At 33.8% G+C, this 27524-nt stretch overlaps 1 protein-coding gene and 1 long non-coding RNA gene across 3 annotated transcripts; both read right to left on the reverse strand.

Annotated features, from left to right (window-relative positions):
* Positions 1-2761: 2761 nt before the first annotated feature.
* On the reverse strand, positions 2762-3093 carry LOC133839238 (uncharacterized). Its single transcript, XR_009894075.1, has 2 exons — positions 2955-3093; positions 2762-2893 (listed from the first exon to the last, which is right to left on the reverse strand). It is a non-coding gene; the product is annotated as an uncharacterized LOC133839238 (long non-coding RNA).
* Positions 3094-4747: 1654 nt separating this feature from the next.
* On the reverse strand, positions 4748-26078 carry LOC133837760 (uncharacterized). 2 transcript variants are annotated; one of them, XM_062268618.1, is made up of 7 exons: positions 25814-26078; positions 16931-17555; positions 10302-10516; positions 9679-9814; positions 8030-8163; positions 5579-5861; positions 4748-5495 (listed from the first exon to the last, which is right to left on the reverse strand). In XM_062268618.1, exons 2-7 carry the CDS (start codon positions 17175-17177, stop codon positions 5269-5271), a joined length of 1242 nt encoding a protein of 413 aa, XP_062124602.1. In that variant the 5' UTR covers positions 17178-17555; positions 25814-26078; the 3' UTR covers positions 4748-5268. The 2 variants fall into 2 exon arrangements, with proteins under 2 accessions (XP_062124602.1, XP_062124603.1); XM_062268619.1 differs by having other exon boundaries at positions 16931-17576.
* Positions 26079-27524: the final 1446 nt, after the last annotated feature.

Raw genomic sequence — 27524 nt, forward strand, 5'->3', positions numbered from 1 at the left:
TCATACATAATTTTTACAGTTGGTGCAAACCTATTATACCCTTCTAAGCTCTAGTTTGCGGGTATAACAACAGCAGCTGTAAAAGCTGAAGTAGCACAACCATTGGAAAATGTTCGTCCTAGTAAATAATGTGACAATCAAATAAGTCCGACATAAAGATTCAATAGCACTGAAAAGAAGGGCTACATCAAGTGACTGCAACGATTTCACCACAATACGAACACACAATAAGAACACATTTGTGGCTTAAATTTTAAATATTCGGTTTTCAAAAGCCAACACTAAAATTAAAAAGTGGGTGTGAGTTTTTAGAAGTAAAGCCTGAAGAAAATATGAGGTAACTCAATGGCATGCCTTATAATATTTTATGCTGATAAATTGCCGTTTTTATTGCATTTGCTTTGAGTGAAAACATTTTTTCGCCAAAGCTAGGCAGGTCAATGGTCCTGGTCAGAAAACGCAAGAAAAAGGCTAAACCCAGTCCAGACAGTCACGCAGAAAAAAGGCAAAGTCCAGGAGCTGGCATATGGGTAAAGTGTAAAAATGCAACTGGGTACAAACTCTGATTCAGTTTCATTGAGTGACTGGCTGCTGGACGCCCACATTTTGGTTGCCTGGATCGTTTGTTATGTTTCTGATGTTTGATTATTATGTTTGATGGCACTTGGGAGTGGATGGGGAACTGCCACAAAAGCGTTGATGAATGATTTTCCACTTTCCTCCAAGCAGCTAGTGTTACATAAAACTTTACAGATTACTAGTAAAAATAAAATGTCTAACTACAACTTAACTAACAATAAATGCGTTACAGAAGTTCTGGAGGAACTAATTTCAATTTTTTACTCTTCGATATTTTAGCCTAGCCAAGCTAAACTTACTAAATTTAATTTTATTTTGCCTTTTACTATGCCCAGCCCAGTAAGTAAAAACAACAAAAAAAAGTCAACAAACCAATTCGACTTCCAACGCCGCAATATCCACTTTCCATTTAATTTACATGCCAAACGCCGCCAAAAGAGCAAAGCGAACGAACAGTGACAGTTGCAAAAACACAGTAAAAAAAGTGCTCACACTCTTTCTCCTCTGCTGCATCCTCTTGGCTGATACTACTTAAATGTAACTTTTTAGCTCTTTTAAGAATAACAATGATTACATTTTAAAATATCGACTAGGTATTACCCCTTGGTATTTTGATTCTACTTATGTGTTAAAATACTTGCAGCTTCTCACTCAAAGTACTTGTAATTCTATACAGATACACATTTGGAGGTGCGTTGAAATTAGCATTATACATATAACATTACTGCAATATAATAATACTTCTCTAAATTTTGTTTTACATTAAAAATTGAAAATTCACACTTATATGAGTAACACCAAATATTCTTTTGTGGTTTGTGATGAAAACATAATCCAAGGAATAAATTTGACATTTGTGCATTCACTCAAATGCAGCTGCATTGCAGAAGTCGATAACAATATTAATTAACATGTGGAAACTCATCAAAATTAAACCCCAACAAGCTTTTTAGTTTCTAGGACTCAGTAATTTTATGAAGCTAACGATGAGTTCCACGTAAAAAACATTTGTCCACGTAAAAAACATTTGTCAAACTTATTCGTCTGTAATTTTTTATTTTTCCACAAAGAAAATTACATCATTTCTTAGCTACTGTGCAATCTGAATTTTATTTATTTATTACTATTGTGTCATTCAAAGAAATCAAGTTGTCGGCTCCCATATTTTTATAAATCAATGTTAAGCACAGTTTCCTATGATAAAGACTTGAGGTAAACATTCCCCATCTAATAAAATGTTTATGGGTACGTACTGAAAAGGGATTGAAAACCAATAAAATGCTAAAGGCACGCACAGAGGTCGTAAGTCTTAGAACGACCTACCGATATTATGCCGTTGATGCTTGTTTGAAATTTAATTTATGTGCTAAATTTACGATATTTACAAAATTAAAATCAACACAAAAGAGATTTACAAAGCCGTTGTAGCAATACATTTCTTTTATATACCTCAATTCAATCAATGAGTGCTCTATGTATTTATATTTCGTGATGTTTGTTGTTGATTCTAAAAATCAAACTTTATTTTTGATTATGTTATCATTATTAAATTGCGATGAGTAGTAGTTGGCTTAGCTTCCAGTATAATTTTATAATTATCTTGCGATTATGTATATTGTTCATATATTTAGAGCGACTAACTTACATTTATTAAAACTCCCTTTCTAGATCTCCTGACGGCTTAAAAACGACCCTTGTGGAAAATAGGAAAATTGTTGTACGCTTGAACGCAACACTAACCAGGCCAACGGAGAAAAACGAAACGTGGTCAGCAAGTTCAAACTAATTATGTTAAAAGCTTTTCATCGTGTCATGTTGCAAATTAGTAAGATGTGGACTAGTCTGAAACGACAAAGGCCGTTGTTTGCATCTAACAAAACATAAACATAATGTTTACAAGAATGCTACACTTAAAAAAAACAGAGCAGATGGTATACGCAGTTGATACGATTCAACATACACCACACAAATGCAAAGCTTTATTTTCGCATTATCAAAAGTCTTCATCAACATGAATTACTAAAAACCTCTGGCCATTTTGACAATTAACATCAGTAATCCGTGACATTGCCCATAAAAGGAAAAAAAATTGGTAATTTCGTGAACTTTCTAATTGACATTAGTGAATGTAAAACTTTTCCTTTTTATTTAATATTAAAATTATAATAAATAAATAACGAGATTTTTTAAAAGTAAATTCATTTTATTAAATTCAAACTTGGAGGTATATTACAAAAAAAATGTGTACTTTTGTTACTTGGATTTCGTTGCCCCGTCTTACAATTGTTCAAAAAGGAATCAAGCTGTTGCACAGCTAAAATTTAAACAAAAGAATTAATTTTGCAGCACAAAAGAATTTCAATTGCAGTACATACAAATTACCCAAAGCAAACTCATTTTCACGCCAGCTCTTCTGCCAGTGTTCAGGTTCGACCAAACTTTAAACTTCTTTAAATTTCGAAACAGCAAATTAAAGATTCTTACGGACTGATTAAATTTGTAATCGACTAAAGCAACCAAATCTATGACGGACGATGTTAAAAAAATGAATTTGATATGCTGTTGTTTAAGTAATCGAAACTAAAATCGCTATTAAGGCAACTTCTAGAATTTAGAATTTGAATTTCGCAAGCATCTAGATGTGAAGCAGATATGCGGACCCAGCTGTTAACGGTAATTAAGAATATATGTATGTACATATATGGGTTGTGAGGATAGTGATGACTCGTTCTGCGTGCTACATACAATTAAAGTTATAAATGTCAGATAGATAACTACAGTTGAGATTAAGGATATTCTTCTTGTAATCACCAAGGCTATTCTAGGGATTAGGAAGTCAGCTTGAATTTAGTTTTAAAACATTAGTTATTAAAACAAAATATATATGTATTGAATTCGAATATAATAAGCAAAGCTCTAATTGAATACGTTTACTGAAGACCAATTTGATTATGTGCAACTTAATAGCCGTGACTGTTTTTTTGCTTTTTGCTACATAATTCATTATGTCTTTGTTGCACAAACAAAAACAACATTTGTAGCTCGCAAGCTAGAAATTTTGTGCTGAAATTAAATTAAGTTGTCACTTACTCCCAGCCCTCTTCACTTTTTCACCCACCGCTGAAAGACTTGTCCAGAAGCACAACGTAAAAGTATAACACTCAGGCCACACAAAGTTTCTTAGTAAAGTGTCAAGTTTTAGTTGTCGTAGACGATGGCCAAATTATTTTTTGAAGTTTATTGCAAGAAGGCGTGCGCGTGTGTCAGGATATGTTGTAGACTTCTATATAATATTCAACACACACGGATGACCGAACAGAATGCTGTCTCAACTTTACTATAGTTTGAAATTATATCATCACTTCGTTGGTGGGCATTCATCTGAAGTGCTTGTCTTGGACTGTCCACAACATGATAAAAGTTTGTCAGTGTAAATTCAATAAGCCAACAATTTGCATAAATGGCGCACGAACAAGAAAGTTCTATGACCGAAATTCTAAATGTTAATTTAATGACTTTATCTATAGTTCAGAAAGAAAGATAAATTAAATTAAGCAGTAAATGGAAAACATATGAAATTCGATTCTCATATGCATTCAAATGAAAATAAAGGAAACTGAATAACCAGGAAAAACATCTTTTGTTTTCTTTACATAATACCATTTATCATAAATAACATTTTCGAAACGCTTTAATTTAATTTTTTACAAAAATTGTTAAATTATGTATCGACAATTTAATGCAATCGATCCATTCGCCTTTTATGCCTTTTTACATTAACCAACTCATTGGTGCACAATTAATGTACGCGTTAATAACACATCAACTGGCCATCACACATTTCTGCAGATTATCCACTTTCCGCTGCCTTTCCGCTGCTAGCATTCCTCATCGACGCATCTTATAAAGATATCAGAATTTCAATAAAAATAATGAATAAAAAAATTCGTTTTCACAGCCTTACATTGCAACAGTTAATACGAAAAATACTTACTTTAAGCACAGTTGTATGACCCAACTGTGTTTACTGATAATGTTTGATATTTGCCAAGGGAATATGAAATCATTTTTTACAGAGTTCATTAAATGTTGCAATACAAATATACAAAAGAAAAAGCTGGATTCTTAAAACTAAAAAGAAGATTACAAGCAATTCACTTCTTCAAATTGGTATATAGAGTAACACTTTTCTTTTATTATTTTATTCAATTTGACTGACATTCACAAACGACATTACTAGGCGAATATTTCACATTTTTACTTCGATTCTAATCAATTATTATTTTATTTTAATATATTTTACATTTCTTGTCGTCTATTTATTACTTTATTACATTTTTTCTTTATTATTTAGCGTGTCTAACATAAACTATTTAAATGAATGCCTTGAATTCCTTCATTTTCCTATGTTAAATTGAAATATTTTCTTAAAAATACTTAAGTTTTAAACTCATTAGCTTACACACCACATTAAAAACGTCTTTTCAAAAATCATTTTCAATAAACAAACAAAAAATATTCCAAATTCTAATAAAGTCAAACTAAAACTGGCTACATTTATTTCAATAAGTCTTCTTAATTGTATTCACTAAATAACTAAACTATTTCGCTTTGCTCGCATAGAAGTTTTCCTGATTTCTGTAGCAATGGCTTAAGTGAAAATTCCACAAACAAGCCAGGCAATTCACATCAGCCGCAATTACGAGGTACGAGTATGTGACCCGAATCTCTGTAGTTTACGGATGAAGAACAAATCGAATTTGTTAAATCTTTATTTATGGAACCAGTCATAAGGTACGTAGCTATTGCTAAAATCAAAAATGTCAACAATGCATCATTATGACAACGCTGAGCAGCCGAAGTTGTGAAATAGGAGCTAATGAAGTTTTTCATGCTTGAACCGGAAGAATGCGTAACTGTAGTTAGAAAGAACAGAACAGAAAGAAAAAATAAATTAGAAATTATTTGTATATATCACATTTTAAACATACAAACTTACCACGTGCGGGAACTGGATCTCTTTGCGGTGTACCCAATTCAATATCCTTATATTCCTGATATAAATCGGCAATTTGTGCTGTGCAACGTAGTATCAGGCCACCTGGATTAGGTACATACATGGGAGTGTCTTGGCTATATATCGAGTTCAAGCCATATCGACCACTATAAACGCCTGAGTTTGCACTGGAAAAGTGTACACCCTGCAACTGCAACTTCAGGGAAATGCGTGATGCAATTAGATTATCAATTGTTCGAATAAACTGAGACTCCGAGTTTGAGATCTGCAGAGTGAAAAGAAAGAAATGAAAAAATAGAGAATATAATTTGAGGACCGTGCCTGTTTATTCAGCGCTTGCAAATGCATTTGCATATTTTAAGGAGCTCAGACAACGACAACATTTGGCAACGCTTACCCTCTTAGTGCCCATACTACATTTGTTTGCTCGGACAAGAAAAAAAACTTTTGCCAGCTAACATCTTGTCGCCTTTTGCAAGTTGGCACAGACGACAGAAACTGGCAACAGAGGCTCCGCCACATGTGCACAAAATCCAGGCGGCTCAGCCTGGTGGCTATTTCTGTATGCATGAAAATTATGTATCAAGGAACTTTATCTGTGTTAATGTAATGCAGCAAATAGTAGCAGACATCTAAAGTAGTACAACGCAAGTAAAAATCTTAAGTAAAAAGCTCCTTACAATTGCGCACATTAGTCGCACTGGCTGGCAGCAACTATCCAACGGATAAATCGAAAATATGGTCTCGGCAACAAACGACAAATTAATGAAAGTTTTGCAATTTAAATCATTTTACTTGATTTAGACGCAACATTTTAGGCTAACTTTCATTTTATTTGATAGTTCTTTTATTATATTTGAAACATACATACATATATTCATATGTATAAAAATATGGGAGCAACTAAGAATCAAACACTTTTACATTATCAGCCGGAAGGCAAAAGCCAACAGGCGAAAATAGCTAATTTCAGGATATCTTCAGCCTACCTACTACGAGGACGTTTTGAACGATCAATCTATAAATTAATTTACACTGTTTGAGCGGATTTGGCCAGGATTTGACAAGTAATCGAATATAATTTTATGAAATCAAGATCTATCTCGGTAATATAATTGGGAAGAAAAACAACAACAACAAAAATGATAATAATAAAAAGATAATATTTTCATATTTCAACGGAAATGCGTTTTGTCTGACCGTTGCGACGGATTCATTGCCGATTTTATTAAGTTCAGTTTGAACAATTTCACAATTCATTGGAAATACTTGATGACGCAGCCTATACATACATAATATACCAATAGACATTGCAATCCATTCCATAACTATGTTTTATATGCTTTGCGTACAATACATTGCAAGCGTATCGACAACAAACAAAATTGTGGCACTGCAATATCTTCAGGATGTTGCCAAAAACTTTTGCGCAAGAAAGCCACCAGATGAAAAACCTACAGAGAGAAGCTTTTTTCAATTTTCCGCTAAATTTAACATGGCTCAAGTGCTATTTGTCTTCATTAATGGGTCATTGCAAATGCGCCTAGAAATTGGCAATGCGTATAGTTAGGTTCGTTGGCTTCGCATCTACACAACATTTTCAAGCCAAATGACATGCAGCAGTTATTAATTGGCAATTTACATGCCAAATGATTAATGTCTGGCTCGACGGAAGCAGCCAGCCGAAAACGAAGCCACAGCACCCCTTACCCAGGGCGCATATGTCACGGCAAGGGTGTATAGATGCTGAGTGTGAGTATGAGTATTTGTGTGTGCTTTGCAAATTACTGATGTGGCTTTTTACCGCAAAAACTTTGTCAACATAAAGTTCTGTTGAGGCTCCATATGCCACTAGGACTCCTTAGCACAGTACCTTTACCGAAAAATTTTCCTTGCGTGCAGTAGATTGCTATGAAGCTTGAAGCTTACAAAGTGTGTTTCTCTTTCTGACTCTGCCCTTTTTCTTACTCACAGCATGAAATATTCATTTGTTTGCTGTGATCGGTAATTGTAATATATCTTCCGCTTGAGAGTGTATATGTGTGTAAGTGTGTGGCATCGTTTTATATTACATTTTTGTCAACCCTGCTTATTGTCATTGACACATTTAAAAATCCCTTGCTTTTATCTAGTATTGCTGATATTGGTAATCCAATATGATTTTAATTGAAGAAACTTCTTTATTCCTGGAAGCTATTATTCCACAAATTTAATCATACATTTTACACAATAAATTCATTTTTGATAGTATATATATTAACAAAAAATTAAGGACATGCTTAGTAATTCCAAAATTTCTTACAATCGGATAATAAAGATAGAAGTCTCATTTTTTAGGCTTCCACATATGTATAAGCATTGAATGCACGGATTGAATTGGCTTGATCAGACCATATTTGATAGAATTATATCAATAAATAAATCACAACTTACCACCATATTGTTGATTGTAAATGTAAGTTCAGCACGTGGGCGCGAGGGGGGTGTACTGCAGTTAGCACGTAGTACATCGCCTGGTTCGTACCTGGTATACTCAGTATATAACTGAGGTCGTTTGTCAGGGAGCTCTTAAGAAATAGAAAAATATATTACATTTGTCAATAGATGAAGGAAACTTATTTGTATTAAGGCAATTTAAAAATATTAAATGGAAAATAAGTGAATTAGTGAAACTTCCTATATTTCAGACCTTGAACACCAATCACGCTGACAGTCAGCACTTTGCTCAACTTTTAATTAAGTCAACAAAGTTAAAAATAAAAGCAAAAAACAACAGTAACAAAGAGTCTAATGAAAAAAGTAATTTCCATGCACAAGGGGTTCTCTGAGATTCTGGGCTGGGTTGGCATAGCTTGAGGCAACTCGTTTTCTAATCCTGGCGTCGCACCAGCACAGACATTTAATCCCAACTAGTTCTTTAGATGCTGCGGCTTTTTACGATTTTGACCTTTTATAACGCTAACGTCGTTCGGCTTTGCAGTTCTTAATGAGGGTCAGCAGTGAGGACAAGTTTAAAGATTAATTTAGCAAGTGACCAGCCTACTTTACACTTGGCAAACTGACTATTGTGTAGGGTGCTTTTTTGACCTCTACGCTATTAAGTTGTTAACGCTTGAACCTTCAAAATATCAACTATTTGCAAACTTTGAAGAATATGTGCTATGAACTCTGATTTCTAGCCGCATTCCAAACTAAACATTTCGACTTAATGAAATCATGACTTTGCAGTCAAGAATAAATTAGGTTGCTTGTCTTCAGTCTTTCAACGCACATTATTTTGATGAAAGATACTATGACAAAATTTGACGAACTTGATCTTGTATCTTATTAGAATATTGTTATCAAAGTAAATGTATAAATGCTCAGTGAAAATTAAGTAAAGGAGTACCACAATTCTAGTAGGTGAAAGGTTTTTTTTTTATATTAATTTTGAAATCAGTTATAGCTGAAATTTATGACTTATTCATGGTCCTCTGAAATATTGATAATATAATATTATTATATATTATTAAGCAATATTACTGAAATATAAATTCACGTTCACGTGAATCCTAAAAGGGAATCAGTCACCATGGCTTAACTTATATTAATGTATAAGTCGTAGCAACAGCAACAACACAAGCCAATTAAGGAACCCAGCATTTAAGGAAACTTAAATAACTGCGCTCCAAAGGGTAAATTACACTTTGGAAATACCACAAATTTAAATCAAATTCTTGATCAAAGTTTTAATCCCACGACGTCAGTTTAGTAAAACCAGACAATTAAGCAAGCCAAATGCTGTATTAAATACTATTCTTGTACTTTGCTAACAGCAGTCTGCTTTCATGTTAAGGTACAAACATTAAAAAATGCACAAGACAAGTAAGTTAAGTTAAGGAAATCTTCTCAGAAAATCAGAGAGAAATCGCGAATCGATGAACTGTTCTAATATGCAAGTTTGAATCCAGACTAACGTAGATGCGGATATTATTTGTTTTACACACTTACGACTGAGAAATAATAAATGCCTTAATATACATAAATAAGCGACTTAAGAATATTTAATGTAATGATTTAATAATGTAGATATTGTTACTTACCGACAACTTGCATAGCACCTAAGGCAGTAGCTGTAGAAAAAAGTGGAGCATCGGCAGTAACTTCACATGAAAAGTTTCCAGACAGTCCGAAGCCCACATTGCGAATAAGAACTTGGGTGGCATTGGAACTGGTAACCTGGTAACAAAATAAAAGAAATATACACATATATGATTAGCTGAGAATAATGCATCAGACTAGTCGTTTATTCATATATATATATTTATTATCCACATGGATATTTCAGTCTTGATTTACAAAGGCGATGGTATAAAAGCAATAAACAAAATTTGGTCGCACGTAAAAAATTTAAATGAAAATATTTAGCAAGGAGCCGCGTTGATGCGTCCTGGTATTCGGACTTATATGCAGATGGCAGCCTTTACATAAAATGGAATTTTTGAATGCCCAACAATAACAAAAACCCTTTAAGCGTAGTGCACGGAATTAAAGCTGGGAAGGGAACACAACTGGGTGATAGACTTATGGACGAGAACTCATCTTAAAATCGGAACTTGGCGGATGGACATTTCAATTTACAGATAATGTTAGTAATTTTAGTAACATTAATAATGAAACTATTGTGCTTCGAAATGCTCTTTAAATAATATTGGCTGTTACTTACATCAACGTGTATACCAGGAAACGGAAATACTTTAGTATTGGGAAACTCGCCAGGTGTATAACGGTAAAACTCCAGTTGACCACGATAGAATTTGGCTGAGTAAAGCGGAGCACCCTCTAGATCGTACATGCAGCGCAGGATAACGTGCTGGCCACGTCGAACCGCTGGTGGTTCAATAATTAAATTGACATTCCGTAGCGAACACTCAATAATATCTGAAATGATTAATCATTTAAAAATTAAGTCGAGTCATTCCTTTGAACTACAACAAACAACTTAAATGTGTTTTATCTTCATTTGCTTAATCTTTAGATTTTTTTAAAATATTTAATAATTTAAAAGATACTTAATAACCAATTCATTATTCTTTCATTTTGAATCTCATCCTTTTAAGAAATAATATTAATATTATCTTTAAAATAACGAGAATAAAATGGTGGAAACTATTATTTTATTTTAGAAAGGCAGCTAAAATTGTGAGTACTACACATTTTATCAAGAATACATAAAGTTGCAAATATGTATTAGTGATTGTGAGTTTCTCATTTCTAGAAAATGTCTAAAACTGAAACTAACCGCACTTAAAAAGTTAAACTTTAAATTTAATTTTAGGTCCTACGACTAACTTGTGTACTACAAAATAGTTTGCCACGTTTGTCACAACTTGAATATTATTCTATAACACATTGTTAATTCACCAAACTCGTATGTCACAAAATCATCAACGAATTGTTTCTGTATTATATACGAATGGATCCCTCAAGTTTTATTAATTGCCAAACAATCAACGCTAATTTTTGGTTTTATGTCCTCCATTTGAAAGTCGTTTGTCAACTAATATGTAGCATAATTCACAACGAATCGACGTTGAACGCCGTTGGGGTGCTTAAAGCTTGAAGCAAGGCACTAAAAAAATTTTTATATCTTATTTGGGTCACATTTCATGCCGCTGTTCACTTAAGAATAATGACACATCATTTGCGGTTTTGTTGTAGTCCTTCGAGAACTGGGTTTCTGTAGAGACGGTGTGTGAATCTTTCCCAAAGCGAATAAAATGTTATTGTTGCACCGTGGTATAAATTACCTTTGGGAGTTGCTTGTTTATCAGGTAATGTCTGCATATTTTTATATTTTCGTATATTCAATATATATAAATGGACTTCAATTCTAGTTGACCATCATACACAGTATCTCAATCAAAATTTCAAAAGCGGGATTAAACAAAAAGCGATTTTACTTTCAATTAGTTTATCGTTTGTCTGTATGAGAGGGTTGCTAATTATTTGTTATAAATGGAATTTGCAGTAGTCATTCACATTTTCAAGCAAAAATATGTATTGACTTTTTGTCCCTCAAATTTATAATTTGTCCCTTTATTCTTATAGCAATGGAATTTTACATGTCTACATTTTGGGCAGTAGCAAAGCTGTAACCCCCTTCTAAGAAAAATATATTTGTTTGAAAAGCTAATCTAAAGAACATGAATGTTTCTATAAGTATGTACACAATTCAAAAGAACATTGCTTCATCATTTGTCCGGTCCCGCTACAAATTACAAAGGACATTGAAAGCTTGAATGCAAATCTCAGCGGGAGAGCATCGCTGAATACCAACAAGTGTGGACCTGGTAGATTCAACTGCACCTTCCCCATTTCTATTTAGGTATGGACAAAGACAACACTTTTTGCTAGCTTACGAGTATGTTTGCAGATGAGGCTACCAACGCACATAAGTATGCAACATGTAATGGAATTTCTAATAAGCGTATGCTGCAATTGCTGCTCCTGGTTCTTCTTGGCTACGTCAACAGCATTTAGGTCCAGCACAAGCAGATGTAATCGGTACAAGCGCCAATGAAGTTCTTTTGTTTACCTTAAGCGGTGAGTAATAAGGAAACAGGTAGTCAGTCGGAATATTTACTTATTTGAAACTCGAAAACATGAGGCAATGCATTTAACATCATCCACTTGCACATATCCTTACTCACAACAACCCAAAACAATTTAATTAACATTGAAAAGCAAAAAGCAACATTCAAAGCTATAAATCAAGGCCCTACTCACTACGTGAAACAAACCGATACATTGTTATATGGTCTTTTATGAAGGTATATGGCATGCTGAAGTCGAATAGTATTTACTCTATAACTAAGGCTAAGTTCTCTGGAAAATTATCGTTTTCATGATGATATAATTGTATATTGAGAGAAACTCTTATCTCAGAAAAATGTTATTAAAAAAAATTAAAAAACTACGCAGTTCTTCTAGCTCTGAAGAACTGTGGTTGAGTATTGAGTATAGTACAATTCAGTTTGTAGATGTTAATGCGGTAAAGCGTAATCCAGTCCTGTTTGTTGGTTGGCCAAGCCCAACTATCTAACCATGTCTCAAACTCATCAGCTCAATAATAACAAAGCTCACGCCAACATAATTTACTCATTGTTGAACGGTTGGTTGAGCTCACACCTTAAAATATGGGGAATACTGCAACACCAGAACATTGGCACAATTTTTTATGTGTATATTTTGACTTCATTTAAAATATTAAGAAATCCCGTACATAAGGGTTTTTAAAGATTGACCTATTCAATTTTATATTAATATCACAATTAGCTTTTTAACTGGTCACATTTAAAATCAATAGAGAAAAACAATCAAACCGAAAAAAATAAAAGAAATTAGTTTAATGAAAAAATAATACGTAAAAAAAATAAATCTAAATATTATGTTCTATGGAGAGCTTGTTAGTAGATGAGTCCACACAACTCTCAACCTAAAATCCTTGCGCCACTCGTTTGTCTTATGACAGTCTTTCTTTACACAGAAGAGCTAAGCAAATAAAACAAAAGGGATAACAGTGTAAATATTGTGAAACAGACAAGGGATTTGCGCACAGACACAGCCATATTTATATAAAAATAAACAGACAAATATTTACCTATATATTTATGTGCAGATACCCTTCTTTCTGTATGTAAGTTGTTACACATAAGTGCATACGAATGTATGTATAAGTATCTGGCGGTGACATTGCGATGGTGACAAAACACACGCTTATTTTTATATTTGCTATTTACCAGTTTCCATTTCATGAGCTCTATAGTCGTGCTCGTGCTCGTACATTTTGGTCTTTATTCATACTTAGATATGTACTCCATGCTCTTATTTACGTATCTTTTTTTTTCTGTGAACAGGCTCTTCTTGCCATCATGCATTCCCACATATGGATATGTGTTTACAATAATGAATACTACAAGTTAAGAGCAAACTAACATTTTGTTATCTAAGTCCAGCGATCTTTCTCTCAAATGTAGCTTTTTGTAAAGTTTTGTTTTGTTTGTTTTTATGTCAGCAGACCTTACACCATATTATTTTCGCAAAGCTCTTCACAGACTATCTTATCTCATACGTTTAATCACAAAATAGAATTCCTACCGAAAGTCTACAAAAATGATACTTTTTACTGTTTCAGTTATTCAAGTTTGTATTTGGCATCAATCTCCATTATTTTAATGAATTAACGGAACGAACTTAAAACATATACATATTCATGTTAAGGTGTATACATTTTCAGAAATTAATTTTATACTTATAAAAATAATAAAATACCCATGTAGTTAAGAAAGATAGAGATGAGTATGTATGACTCACTGCTACTCATCTTTAGGGAGAAAGAAAATAAGAGATCTTCAATTTCCTTTAAGCTTTGTGTTTTAAATTGAACACTCCTGCTTTGATATTAAGAAATTTGCAATTTGACCATCATATTCCATCCTAATTTTAATTAAATTATGAAAGTACGCTTTACTGCCATTAGTTCAGTTTATTTGTATTCCTGTATTCGTTGTTTTACCAATTTCTAGTGCACTTTGCTGATTCTTAGCCAAAATATGCCTTAAAAGTATGCTCGAGTCTTATTAGTTATAATTGTTGTGTGTGTAAATGTGTTTATGCAAACGCCCTACATTTGAGTTACTGGTTTTCGAAAAGTTGTTGCAGTTTTTTCGAAGCCTCTTATTGCAGATTTATTGACCATAGTAGTTTTTAGTATTTTGTTTTTGTTTTACTTTGTTGTCACTACTTTTTTTTGTAATTGTTCAAAGTTTACCGTGGTTTTGCTGCGGTTTCTGCATTTTGGCCACGGCTAGCTTCTGTGCCCAGCTCTATTTTTGTACCGTTTTTTTTTTTTGGTTTGAGGAATGGAAGTGGCAGTCATAACATTTTTGTGTCGCAGTTGCTATTTTGTGATTTTATTCAGTTTCATTTAATATTGTTTTTTAGTCTTTGCTATTGCAGCTTAATTAAACGTGAAATATTGAACTTCCAGATGGTTGAATGCATCAGAACGCGACTCTATAAATATAGGATGAAATCCCGTAAACCAAGGAAAAATAAATGCGTAGTGAAGAAAAATGCAAAGGATGCGTTCAGGTTTGTATATTGCACAATATATAATATAATCTTCTATTATTAGATTTAAGCAAATATTCGAACGTATCTCCTTGCTCTTTACAACCTCAAGCATATGCCTAATTGACCAAATTATTTCAACTATTTAACTGAAATCTTGCAGGCCTCTCACACTGGAGCAGAACATTCCAGCATTGCCAAATTACGCTAATGATAAATAAATTATGTGCTGGCAGCCACACAAATGAATTCCCCATTCCCTCCCCTAGGCTCTCAGGCAACCACAAACAGAAAATAAATAAACTCAATGGCATTGCTGAAAGATAAGTGTGTGCCTCGTGCAAACTACGGTTTCTTCGCGGCAAGGGGATGATACTGGGTACTGAGCGGATCTGGCACCACTGAAAGCATAGCGCACACTCGTTAATAAGGAAAATCTGTTGCTAATGTACAATATAAGTTAATTATGGGAACACAACACACAGAATGCAAAAACATTCCATTGATGGTGACAACTTTTGCAGCATCTGAAATTTTAGCTGACTTTTGTGTGTTCGCTATTTTAAGTATACATACTTTAATGTGTAATTGTTACTGCAATTCTAATAACCCAGTTGTGTAGAATTTTTGTGCTAGATAATTGCATTTTGCGATAAGACAAACAAACGTCAGCGCGACAGGAAAATTCAGAAGGCTTCACGAAAGCAAAACAATAACAATAGATTACAAATTTGATTAATAATAAATAATCGGCCGCACTCCTAAATTGCATTGATTGCATACTGTGTATAATATTGGCAAGTAGCAATCTACTTTAAATTCACGTTCCAAAGACCCGATTAGTTATGATATGTTTTTTCAATCCGTTATCTTTATATCAATATTATTTTACAATTCAAATTATATGTTTGATAAATGCAATTTCAAATACTGTGTTTTTCATTTAGGTTTTAACATTGCTTTAACCGCCGACCACACACAATTGAATATTTATAGATATTTAATCGTTTTGACAATGTCACTGACCAGCTTCTGTTTTTCGTGAAGAAAAACTGTGTTAAATTATAGTTTGCTTTTTTCATTTATTTATTTTATTTATATATTGAATCAAGTATTTTATGCTAAATTGAAAGACATCTGGGGCTTTGACAGTATATTCATTTACCATTGAGTACTGCAAAATGGATTAAAACTATGAAAATTAATTGCTAAGCGAAATAAAAATTTTCACGTTTCCGATTTCGACAAGAAAATAAAAACTAGAAACTCTTAGTTATTAAATGTCTGCTTCAACAAAAAAACTTTTTGAGCACTTCAATAAACATTGTTACATTCAAGGAAATAAATAAATAAATTGGTTGAAATCAAATTCTCTACAAACCCCATTGTTCAATGAAATGGTTCTTCAGCTCTTCATTAGTGATGTTCAAACAACCAGGCGAATGGAAGCGATGCCAATAGCTATAGTTAAGGAACGGCCAATATTTAAGGAGTCTTAGTACAAGAAGCCTGACAACGTAGACGCGGTATGAATGCCATAAAAACATTTTACAAGCATTTAGCATCAACATTAGCACAATAATAACAAGAAGAGCCCTTGTGAGGAACTCAATACAACTCTGATTTCAAGTTCTGTTTCGATTTCGCTTCGCCAACGGAATGCCATCAACATCTTGCTACACACCCCACAATAGCTATCTATCAGTCTGTTGGTTGGTTGGACTGTTTGATTGCCTGCCATGCTAGGCTACAGACTTGGGTTCCCCTTTTCCGTCTGTCAATCCTTTTAATGGTTTGCCGCTTTTAATGTCACTTGCTCAAAAGTGGATTTCATCTACTTCGTAAGTCTCTTGTACTATTGGCCGCTATCATCTTCATTGATGTATTTTTATTTGTATTTTATTACGGTCAGAATGATATTTCAACTGTCATCTGCCACGCCATAACACTTTCTACTTTTGCCAACACTATAATTATATTTATTTTGGTGTACTACATTGTTTTTTAAAATCGACCATCTATTGCTAACAGAACATATCTTCTATTCTCTTTCGCTAATATTCCAAATTTAATATATAATTCGATTAGAAAATTCACTGCTGCGCACACTTGTCTCCACAATTATAGATACATACATAGATTTATAGAACAGAGGGAATTCTTGTTTAAAACTTATACAGTATGAATTAACAGTACAAATATGTATACAAAACCACTTACCCGCAGTCGACAGAATGAACATCAGAACAAATCCCAGCGAGATCCAACAACCTATGGCCTGAGCAGCCCACCCGTTTGTGCATCGCCTTCTTGACTGCAGAAATCCATGTCGTATGGTTGTATAAGTTATTCGCGGCATCATTTTATGCGCCGTAGTTGACGATTTGGTGGCCAGTTGTCGAGCCAGCATAATCGAGGGGGTCTGGCAATATTGTTCATTCGCGTTTAGACAACATTTGTGGCACATTCAATAAACACTTCAACTTCACACCGCCGTTTACCGACCAGAGCATAGAGACTGTTTCCAATTTGTGGTTGGGGAGTACGATATTAATGTCTTGTGTGACTGTTGAACAACTTATTCATCTACACTTTAGATTTAGTTTTTCAAGAACATTGCAGTATTAAATACTTTTCGAGACTTTGATTTCAATACAAGTATACAGAGTACATGCGTATAAATTTCCGGGTTGAGCACAAGTATTCTTGACTAGTGATGCGTCCACTACCATTGCTGTAATCCATTGAAAATAGTTTTATGTGGCACAGAATCGTTTTGTTGTGGTTTTCGGTTAATAGCCTCCTATTAATCTGTGCACATCCAGTTGTTGACGACAAAAATATACTGCAAGTGTAAGTATAAACACTGTTGCTTTATTATTATCGTCAAGAAATAATATTACGTCGAACGAATGCCCGCTACGAGTTGTAGACAGTATGCCGGTCCCTAAAGTGAAGCTAAGGCAAGTTGACAAGCAACTGAAAATTGTTTGCTTCAGAGAACATGAAGACTTCGTAAACACACCCCAAAAATATGAATTGTAGGTGGGCAACAATTCCAAAATTAGCACTGTGCATATGTTTCGCAACATAAACTCCCAGCAACACTTTATGTGTTGCTAAACATGTTGCTGGTGCTTCGATATTCAAGATGACTAAACTCGAATAGGACTAAACAAAGGCCTGTTATCCAAACAATCATAAATAATAAGCTGGCAACATCAAAGTGAAAATACAAGTCTGTAACTCTCTACAAGTACAATCCCAAACAACAGCAATATGTGTTCTTTCGAAATGTTTTTTACCCTTGTAGAAGTAGTCATTATTACTCAACATTCTAAAAGGGGTAAGTTCAGTTATTCTGAGTCTTAATGGATAATAGAGAAACTTTTGTTTTACAATACATACTTCATACTTCAGAGTACGTTTTGTAAAAAATGGGTATCCAATTAATTTTTTCATGTTTTATATAATAAAACTCCGGCAAATTCTATAGTCTACATGCCTACATTTTTATTACCGTTTATAAACACAATAACAGTGGCAAAAGGTCGCTAATTAGTTCTACTCAGTACTGTACAAATTATATGATACTGCATTCCACTTTTGGAGTTCCCTTTTAATGTGGCAACCTTATACCATATGTAGCATTTACCAAGCAGGCATTTCTTTTGTTCTTCTCTGTATCTTAATAGTACGTATATCCAGAATATTAAATGATATACCTAACTCTCCATATTTGGCTTATTTTCAAAGTTTGACATTGGCAATGATTGTCAATTTCAGTCTTCTTAGACCTATGCTTGTTTGCCCACCTCTATCTATAAAATATCTAAAAATGCAGCACATGCATACAGCCAATCACAACGGAATTTCGCTCATAATATGTGTAAGTATAAAGCAGACATAGAAACATACATATGTACATATGAACATATAAACGCCATAACATGCCCATGCACTTAGCAATTTTATTATGCTATTCACTACCCCTTGACAGACGCGACACGTGTTATTTAAGAATAATAAAGAGTGTTTATATGAGTGCTAGACAGACAGTCAGTCGTTCTTATGTTCGGTTGAGAATAATAAGCATTTGACAGAGCGCTTGATAATTTGAGCACATATGTATGTATATAACAAATTATTTATTATGAAGTGTTTTAAACAAACAAAAAAATACGGAAAATGAATACAAAAGTAATTCTATTAAAATTACCTTTTCATTGTTATGATATCAGTTCATAAAATTACCTATTCTATGCTATAAGATCAGTTCAATATGATATAGAAATTATCGGATTATTATATTAATATGAGTATGGACGATGAATGATATTTCTATTAAAATCAAAATGATCGTGTATCGAAGAGCGCATTAATATACATCGGTTAGTTTACCTAATTCGAAACAGAAACAAAATATGCTTTAAAATATGTCTTTTAAATTTTCGCTTTGCTTTTTATTTTGTACACAATTCTCCTCGTTTGACTGCTGTTTTGACAAATTTTTGAGTGTGACCAATTGAATTTCAGTGTTAGCAATTTAATTTCTTTTGTTGTCGACGACATAAACATAACGAGAACGCTGCATGCGCCCTCGTATTTCATCAAGTGCTTTGCAGCTGCGTTTGCAGCTGGTATTTTGTTGACAGCAGGACAATGGCAAGTACGTTGAAGTATTCGGCTCACAAAATTCAACAATGATAATACAAGTTCAGAAAATTGTGTAAGAAACAGCGGCGACACAAAAATATAACGAGACCCAATATGACCCTAAAAGCGATTCATCAAAGATGGGTCTGTGGCACTAATATCAAAACGAACTCTTAAATTGTCAGTAGACAAAAATCTGCATCATAACTTTATAACTTTATACATAAGTAATAAAATTATAATTCTGGAATAAAGCTTTACATACATAGATACATATTTTCTAGAGAAACTATTTGAACTCTAAGAACAATACTTTTAATGCTCCTGTATAGCAGTAGTTTTATTTCTGATCCGACAACTCGAATGCATTTCAATATAAGTGGCGAAAACACTTACTTAATGGAAATTACTTGAGGGTCATACTCGAACTCGACAAGCTACTCGTACCAAATCATTGATAGGCAAAGCCGAGAGTTGAGCAATCACGTTCTGGGTGGAAGCCCCTCAATCCACAATAAGGAGGACGATGTCGATGAAGCCACTTGAATGTGTCTTCTCGATTTTTACTAAAAATCATTTAACAGCAATGTGCTCGAAATGTGAGATGTTCTTCAAACATGCAAACACAAATACAAATACAAACGGAATACTTTCTATTGATTGGAGCCGACACCAGGACACCAACTGCTTAAATTTTTACTTACTCGTTGCCAAAAGCCAAAATGGCAGCACGTAACATGTACGTGTGACTTTCCTACATGTATGAGTATTATGTTTAGCAATTTTAAAATTGTTGTGTTCAATCAAATCCAGTTTGCCAATACCCAGACAAACATCATCATCACCATAAAGCATCGACATTAGTATCAAATCACACTTATCACCATCACTGACAGTTCCTCATGGACTAGCTGCCATAGTGCTGATAGCCAAGTGTTGGGCAGAATCATTCCTGCTGTTCCCAAAGGTGTATCTATGTACGACACTTGCTGGTGTATGAATAAGTTATCTGCTGGCAGTGCTTACATGAATCAACTTCTAGAGCAGGAGATTGAGAGAAACAAAATGAAATTCGGAAGCGAGGGAGTTTCAGTTCAAAGCTAGAAGATTATTAGCACATAAGAAAATCGTTGTTAATTATTGCCTTAATATAATCAAAAGCCATCATTCACATTTAAACTTATCTCAATCACTGATAAATAGTTATTTAAATAAAACCTTCTGAACTTTAAAATATATTTTGAATAAAGCCAAATTTTAATTCCTAATATCCACCACAATTGGATCCAAACAAATATTAAAATAATACAACAAAAGTCCACAAGGATACAGCATACAACTTAAACACATACAAAACAAAATTTGAAACTTTCTCCCTAGAATTTTTGCTATTTTTTGCTTTATTTCACAAAGCGTGGAGTTGAGTGAGTTAGCGTTAGCATTTGTCAGTTTCGGGCTGCCAGTGCGCACTTCCTGCGGAGTCAGTCGAAGTTCTTATATTTCGTAACTTACTACAAGTTTTAATAAACTTGCCAAATATTTTCTAGTAAATCTTGAACTCATAGATATCTAAATTCACTTGAGATTTGACCTGAATACGTTTCCTATAATGTGATGTTATGTTTTGCTTGTAATTGTACAATTTCTTCATAAGACTATGCGCAAAGCTTAAAAAGCTAAGAAAAATTCGATTTTGAACTGTGATTGGTGTGTCTGTGTGTGTGTGTGTGACTAATATTTGTTATATCAACAAAATTACATACATGTGTCGACAAGGACATCATCAAAGAAGAAACAAGGAAACTAGAGAATTCGAATTCTGAGCGAAAGCTATATTATTTAAAAGTGGTACCTGGGGTGTTGACATTTGGTCAAAGCTTTTGATAATTTAGATTTCGCAACTTCTGATAACATACATATCGTATGTTCTAGGGAACGATTTACAAATTTATAAATTATTTGAGTATGCATAGAATTAAAAATGATTGCTTAACCTAATGTCATGTTGGTTGCACTTATATGTACATAAGAGTATTACGTACTTTAATACCAAACTTATCTAATGCTACTAAAAGGGGGTCACACAAAAAAGATTTTTTTTAACGAATAATTCACTTTCATTACACAAAGAGTCAGCTGAAAGTGAACAAAAATAAAGCTACATTACCACAACTTAATGAGTGCCTAAAACATGCCAGCGTTTCGCTCCGCCTCGCTCCGCCCCGCTCATTAAAAGTAACCAAACTGGCGGGTCCACAAACCAAAACGCAACAACAAATAGCGACCGCAACACATGAAAAGCTGGCAAAAGGCAGCGGTCCGGGTGTCTCTCTCCACGTCACTGACATCAACGCTAATGACAAAAGCGCGCAAAGTTTGTTTTTGCTTGTGGGGGCAGCTGGAGCTGGGAGAGCAGCGACTGACGCTAAACATGGCCACAGGGTGTGACTGGCCGGCAAGCACAAAAATCACAAAAGAGCATAAAATTAGCGAGCTAGGCCGCATCAGTTTCTCTAGCTACGAGTATCTTCCACTGTCTCCCTTTACTCTATGGACTTTGTATCGTTACTTTATTTTAAATTTGCGCACAAAGATGGAACGGGGGCAGAGAAGAGGCGCTCTATGGTACAATGTAAGCAGTCAAAGCGAGCGTTTCCATGATGAATTCATCCCCATCATTTTACTTGTAGTAAAACTTGTGATTGTTGGTGTTGCTTTGGCTGCTTTTTGGTTGTCGACTGCTGTCCTGATTTTTCATTGCGGTCGTCATCGTCGTTGTCGTTGTCGTTGCTGATGCCTTTGTTGTTGTTGTCCTCGCACTTACACAAGCTGGTCATTAGCTGCGCCTGGCAGCAAATTATTTATCTGGGAGCGGCACTAGTAACCATATTGTTGCTGTGGATTTCGACGCTTCTTTCGACTACCATTCGACTGGCACCACGCAAGTTGTTCTTTTTTTAGACATTTATGATAATCATCAGCGGGCACCGCTGAATGCCTGGACGAAAATCGCCTTGATAGCCACTGGTACACAAAATTTCGCATGTGTTGCGCCATAAGTTTGTTCTTTGAGATAGACAAGGCAAGAGTCCCTGCCCGTTTTCTCACTTCTGCTACCACAGCATTAAGCGTGTTGTAGAAATTTTCATGTCAAGTACTTAAACTACTGTTGTTGCTCTTATCAAATTCATAGGGGAGTCCCAGTAGCAAAAAAAAAAAATTAAGGGCAGTTGGAAAACATTTTTCATGTAGCACGCTGAAAAATGTACGCAATTTGTATATTTTGTAATGTTTTGTGGGTGGAAGTAGCTGCTGTAGTGGCTTTTTTATATATATCAACATATATACGTACAATTAAAGCATTAATTTTTCTCAAGCATAATAGCTATATTACGAGATAATAAAATAAATTAATATTATAATTTGCATGTGCACTTCTGCACGTTTCAGAGCTAAAAAAAATGTAATTAAATTGAGAATTTGTTACTTCAAAATCACATCACCAAATGCTGATTTTGAGGATTTATAGACAATATTTTAGCGTTATTGTAGCATCACTTTGCATATTTATATAGTATGTTCATATGTGTATATAGTATATAAAGATATATGTAATTGTATGTATATGGTACTCAATTCGATAGAATTTTTATGTCTTACTCGGATGCCACGTAGCGCAGTTTTATAGATGTTTCAACAAATTTATTGTCGTTGCTAACTGTTTTTTATGATTCTATTTGATGATTGTTTTGGTTTTGGGGCTCAGATATTGCTTCAACTGTCCTTTTGAAGGCATCGAATATCGAAATCATGAATAAAATTCATTTTTCTGTCAATGACATGAAATGCCATACTTTCTTTGATTAAGGATTAGCGATTACAGCTCGAATCCACAATGGACTAATTATGTGTTTTCAAACTTCAAAGTTTTAGATGCAATCCATAAATATTCAATCAACACGCTATATTATTTATCAGTTGTAAGCAAGCCCACAACTCTCAGGCAACAACACGGTATAAACTTATTAAACCCCACTTAAGTATGCCAAAAATAAGCGTTGAGTATTGCGTGAAATCTTGATTGAAGGGATTTTCTAAGCTTTTGAGCAATATAATAATTTAATTTAGTCCAAGTCAACAGGAAGAGTATGGATGAGGGGGCTCATCATTAAAACGTCAAGAGGCTCAAAAATAAGTAAATCTTAGCATAATTTAATAAACTCTAAATTGTGCGGGCTACACCATCTCTATAGGTGGCATCTCAATATAGCTACGTGTGGCTTAATAAAATGCGAAGGAGGCAGTAAGCACACATAGTAGCTACGTTAGATCAGTTTGAATATTAAGCTTATGTTTTCAATCCATCCAATACTAAACTTAGCCAACAAAGGAATAATTAATTTAATTGTTTCCCGTATTAACAACAGTTAAATCGGCATGAACTATCTGAGCTATCATTAATCCATTTATAGAAATCGTATCATCCTAAAAAATGGCGACTTGTTGAATACACAAAATCATAAAATGTCTTCTACCAGGAGTTTTTTTTTTGAGAGAATGTACTTACAAATATCTTAATCTATATACTATACACTGAGCTTAGAAATTACACGTTCATTAATCTGTGCAGGTTATTGGCAAAAAATTGTGTGCTTTAAGGGCTTGAAAGTTTTTTGTGATTGCTTTTCTTTTTTATTGTTTCTCGCTTTTAGGCTTGCCCCCACAAATGCTCAAACACACAAAAAACCTAACTGAAATACAAGCAGACACACGAGGGACGCTAGCACAACAAAAATAATCAGTTTGTGATATACAGAGGGTCCAGCAAACTGGGACTGGGATTCAAAACGACGGCTACTTGATAGAAATCATGCTGAGTTGTGAAACGTATAATTGAATTTACTTTTTGGTCTTTTCCATGTTGTGCTGAACTTCTTTGTCGATTTGTTATGTTCTCGAGATCAGTACCACCGACTTTTTGTACAATATTCAGTTACCGCTTTAAGTACAGTAAGTCTCCGAGACCTTTAACTCACATATAATTCGCGCTCATAAATCATTTGGTATTTGGCATAGGCAAACGGGTGGAAAAGTCACAAACCTCATGCTCTTTTTATTAAGCAATGCTAATCTAACTTTAACTTTCCTTTCAGTTATAGAAATTTCACTTAGTTGCTATCCTTAAATGTAGGAACCTATTCGGAAAATTGAGATGTACATATTGTGTGTATATATTATATGTACATACATATATTGGTGTGTTTATGTCCTCTGCTCTCTGAGTATACCAGAAGCGCCGCCGACGGCTTCCAAAACAAAATTAAATTCGCTGTTCCCTTACACCCATTGGTTTTACAACAAAGTTAATGATTTTGTTTTGGTGGTAAATTCAATGAAATTTATAACTCATGTTGTGTGTGTGGTGTCTTTCATTGTAAGCGGCTTAAAGTAGCCATCACCACGTAAGTAAAATTGAATTGAGTCGCTTTTCTGGGTAATGTTAGATTACTGTTATTGTTGTTGACTTTATTTGTGTTTGCATTAAATACTTTTACTGTCGTTACAACTCGTCATACTTATTACTTCTTATTAGTGTTTATTTAAGTGGAATTAATTTTAATGTAATCCCAACTATATTAATAAACACTTGACAGTTATCGAAAAATTGTTTTGTTTGTATGAATTATATAATATAACATATTATACAATTATTTAATCTATTTTAAGAGTTTAAGTTTACTACTCTTTAAATTGTTAAAATATTACCTTAAAATATTACTTAAAATACATTTTTCAATTGGAATAGATATATAGCTTGCTGAACCTTTTCGAGGAATAAAATAAAATAGTTTCAGTGTCGAACTCTTAAAAAAGTAAAAGATTAAAATATAAGGAAAACCTTTCGTTAACGAATGCTGACTTAAGCGAAGCACACAAATCAAATGAAAGCATCAACAAACAACAATAGTCTGCTTCAGATCAAATAAATCAACAACCATTCAGAAAGTTTTAAATTCAAGGACCAAATGATGCCAAAATGAGACAGGAACAGGAACTTTCAAGATCTAGATGGTCAGACTATTAGATATAATATAAATTAATAAAAATTGTTCGACAACATTTTCTCTTAAGATTTTATCTCTTTAGCATTTAAGTATAGTAGCCGAACAAACAAAGCTCTGAAAGAAAGGAACACACAACAAACCAATAAAGTTAACTCGCTAAAGAATTGAGCAGATGGCGCAAGAATCTCAGTCACTCAGTCAGTTAGCTGGCAAACAACATGAGAAACAATAACAATACAAATATAGGTTAGACACAAAGCACAATCTTGGAAGATTGCGTATACGTTGCAAGAGTACAGTGCGGGTATATCCTCGATTGAAAAAATTGAAGCTACGGCCATAATTAAACATAGAACAGAATTAAATTATAGATATTATTTACCAGTAATTTGAAGTGCAGTTGTTATTACAATGTGAGTTTTAAGTATCCTTCGTTCTAGTTATTCGTAGTAACACAACTACCTTCTTGTTACAATTAACAAAAATATTAGCAATACATAGAATAGATTCACTTGTATTTAATAGATATTTTTATAAACACTAGTCAAGTTTTCTTTTGATAACTTAGTGAGTAAACATGCCACTTTCACTGCCAAACCGACCGTTAAATTCAACGTTCGCCACACATCTACCAACTGATTTGCTCCCAACTTGACACATAGCGTGGAGGCTGCAATCTCATAGATTGTCAGTCGTTTTCGCCGCATCCGAAGCGACAGTCTCCTCGTTTTCAGCTACTCGTATGCTTATCTACAACAAAAGGCCATACGAGCTCTACAATTCGTTCTCGGAAAAAGAGAGGACTTCGAAAACTTTCTCTCAATTTACTCAATGGCCATGGCAACAACACGAAGTTAAATATGGCTAAGAGAGCTGTAGCAGTTTGCAAAACGACCAGTATAACACTTTTCTTATTAAGCATTAGAAATTAATGATACTCTAAAACTGATAACCTAAGAACTAATCAGGCTTTATAATTAAATTCCATTTAATATATTTTATAAAATATAATTAAAATGATTTGGGATCATTTAAAATACATTTATCAATTACAAACCTATACTGTGCTAATACTGCGCAAGCGTAGAAAATATGTATAAAATACCAAGAAATACTGGGTACAACACTGGCTGTTGCAAATATTAGGATAGTTAAATAATACAAATGAGACAGTTTTTTTTAAATTATCAAAAAGATTAATTTCTTTTGGAACATATTAATTTATGTTGAATATGAAAATTATTTTTATTCTTAAATAAAAAACAAAAATATTAAACAACTATTTGATACACGAGAGTAGTACACACGTGAGTTCTTTTTGCTAGCTTAATTGTTTTCTTTTTTAATTTGAATTATAAAAAAAGAATGAGGAAAACCTGATTTCCATCATAAAAATGGAAAATTCTATGCTTTTGGTTTGCCGATAAACTATTCTGTATATCTGACACTTTTTGGATTTTTTTTTTAGTTTGTTTCAAGACAAATAATGCTGACTAAAAAGCTATTGCGCTTATCGCATATTTGATATTGGACTTGGAACATACCAACATAATTGACGGATGAGTAAGGCATATGTTGACCATAGGTCACGCTATGTACATAAGTCTAGATGTATGGATGTATATCTTTCACCAACGAGTATTCGGTGGTATCACATGCGGCATTCGAATGAGATAAAAGTTGTTTACAATATAGAATCGATACATATAGAGCATATGTGTAATTGTACATATATCATAGCAAAGTGCACATCATGATTTTATTAAATGGACTCTGATGTATTTATTGTCCGACAGCAACGTGACTTGTGAATTGATTTCATTAAACGTAAAAAGTTAACAAAGCAGCGCTGCTCGAACAGTCTTGGCAACGTTAGCTTGACTTTTTGCTTCATTTTGCTATACACATTGCAACATAAATATTTTGGCATGGCACTGTCTACACCACACTGTATTCACCCATCCACTATGCTATGAATGTGTGGATGTCTGTTTGTATTGACTTAAGGACATCTATCGTTAGTGGTGCCCATACCGTTTCACTAGGCAAGAAGTATCAATGGCCAATAGCAACAACGGCGAGCGTCAAGTATG

The sequence above is a fragment of the Drosophila sulfurigaster genome, chromosome 2R (genome assembly GCF_023558435.1).
Source record: "Drosophila sulfurigaster albostrigata strain 15112-1811.04 chromosome 2R, ASM2355843v2, whole genome shotgun sequence".
In the NCBI taxonomy this organism is placed as follows: domain Eukaryota; kingdom Metazoa; phylum Arthropoda; class Insecta; order Diptera; family Drosophilidae; genus Drosophila; species Drosophila sulfurigaster.

Bases quoted from the DNA above. Each gene is read 5' to 3' on its own strand.
- LOC133837760 (XM_062268618.1), bottom strand. From the start codon at position 17,177: ATGTGCCACAAATGTTGTCTAAACGCGAATGAACAATATTGCCAGACC. The intron at 10,517-16,930 runs GTAAGTGGTTTT...TAATCATTTCAG, and splicing joins GTTCATTCTGTCGACTGCGG to ATATTATTGAGTGTTCGCTA. The intron at 5,496-5,578 runs GTAAGTTTGTAT...TTCTAACTACAG, and splicing joins AGATCCAGTTCCCGCACGTG to TTACGCATTCTTCCGGTTCA.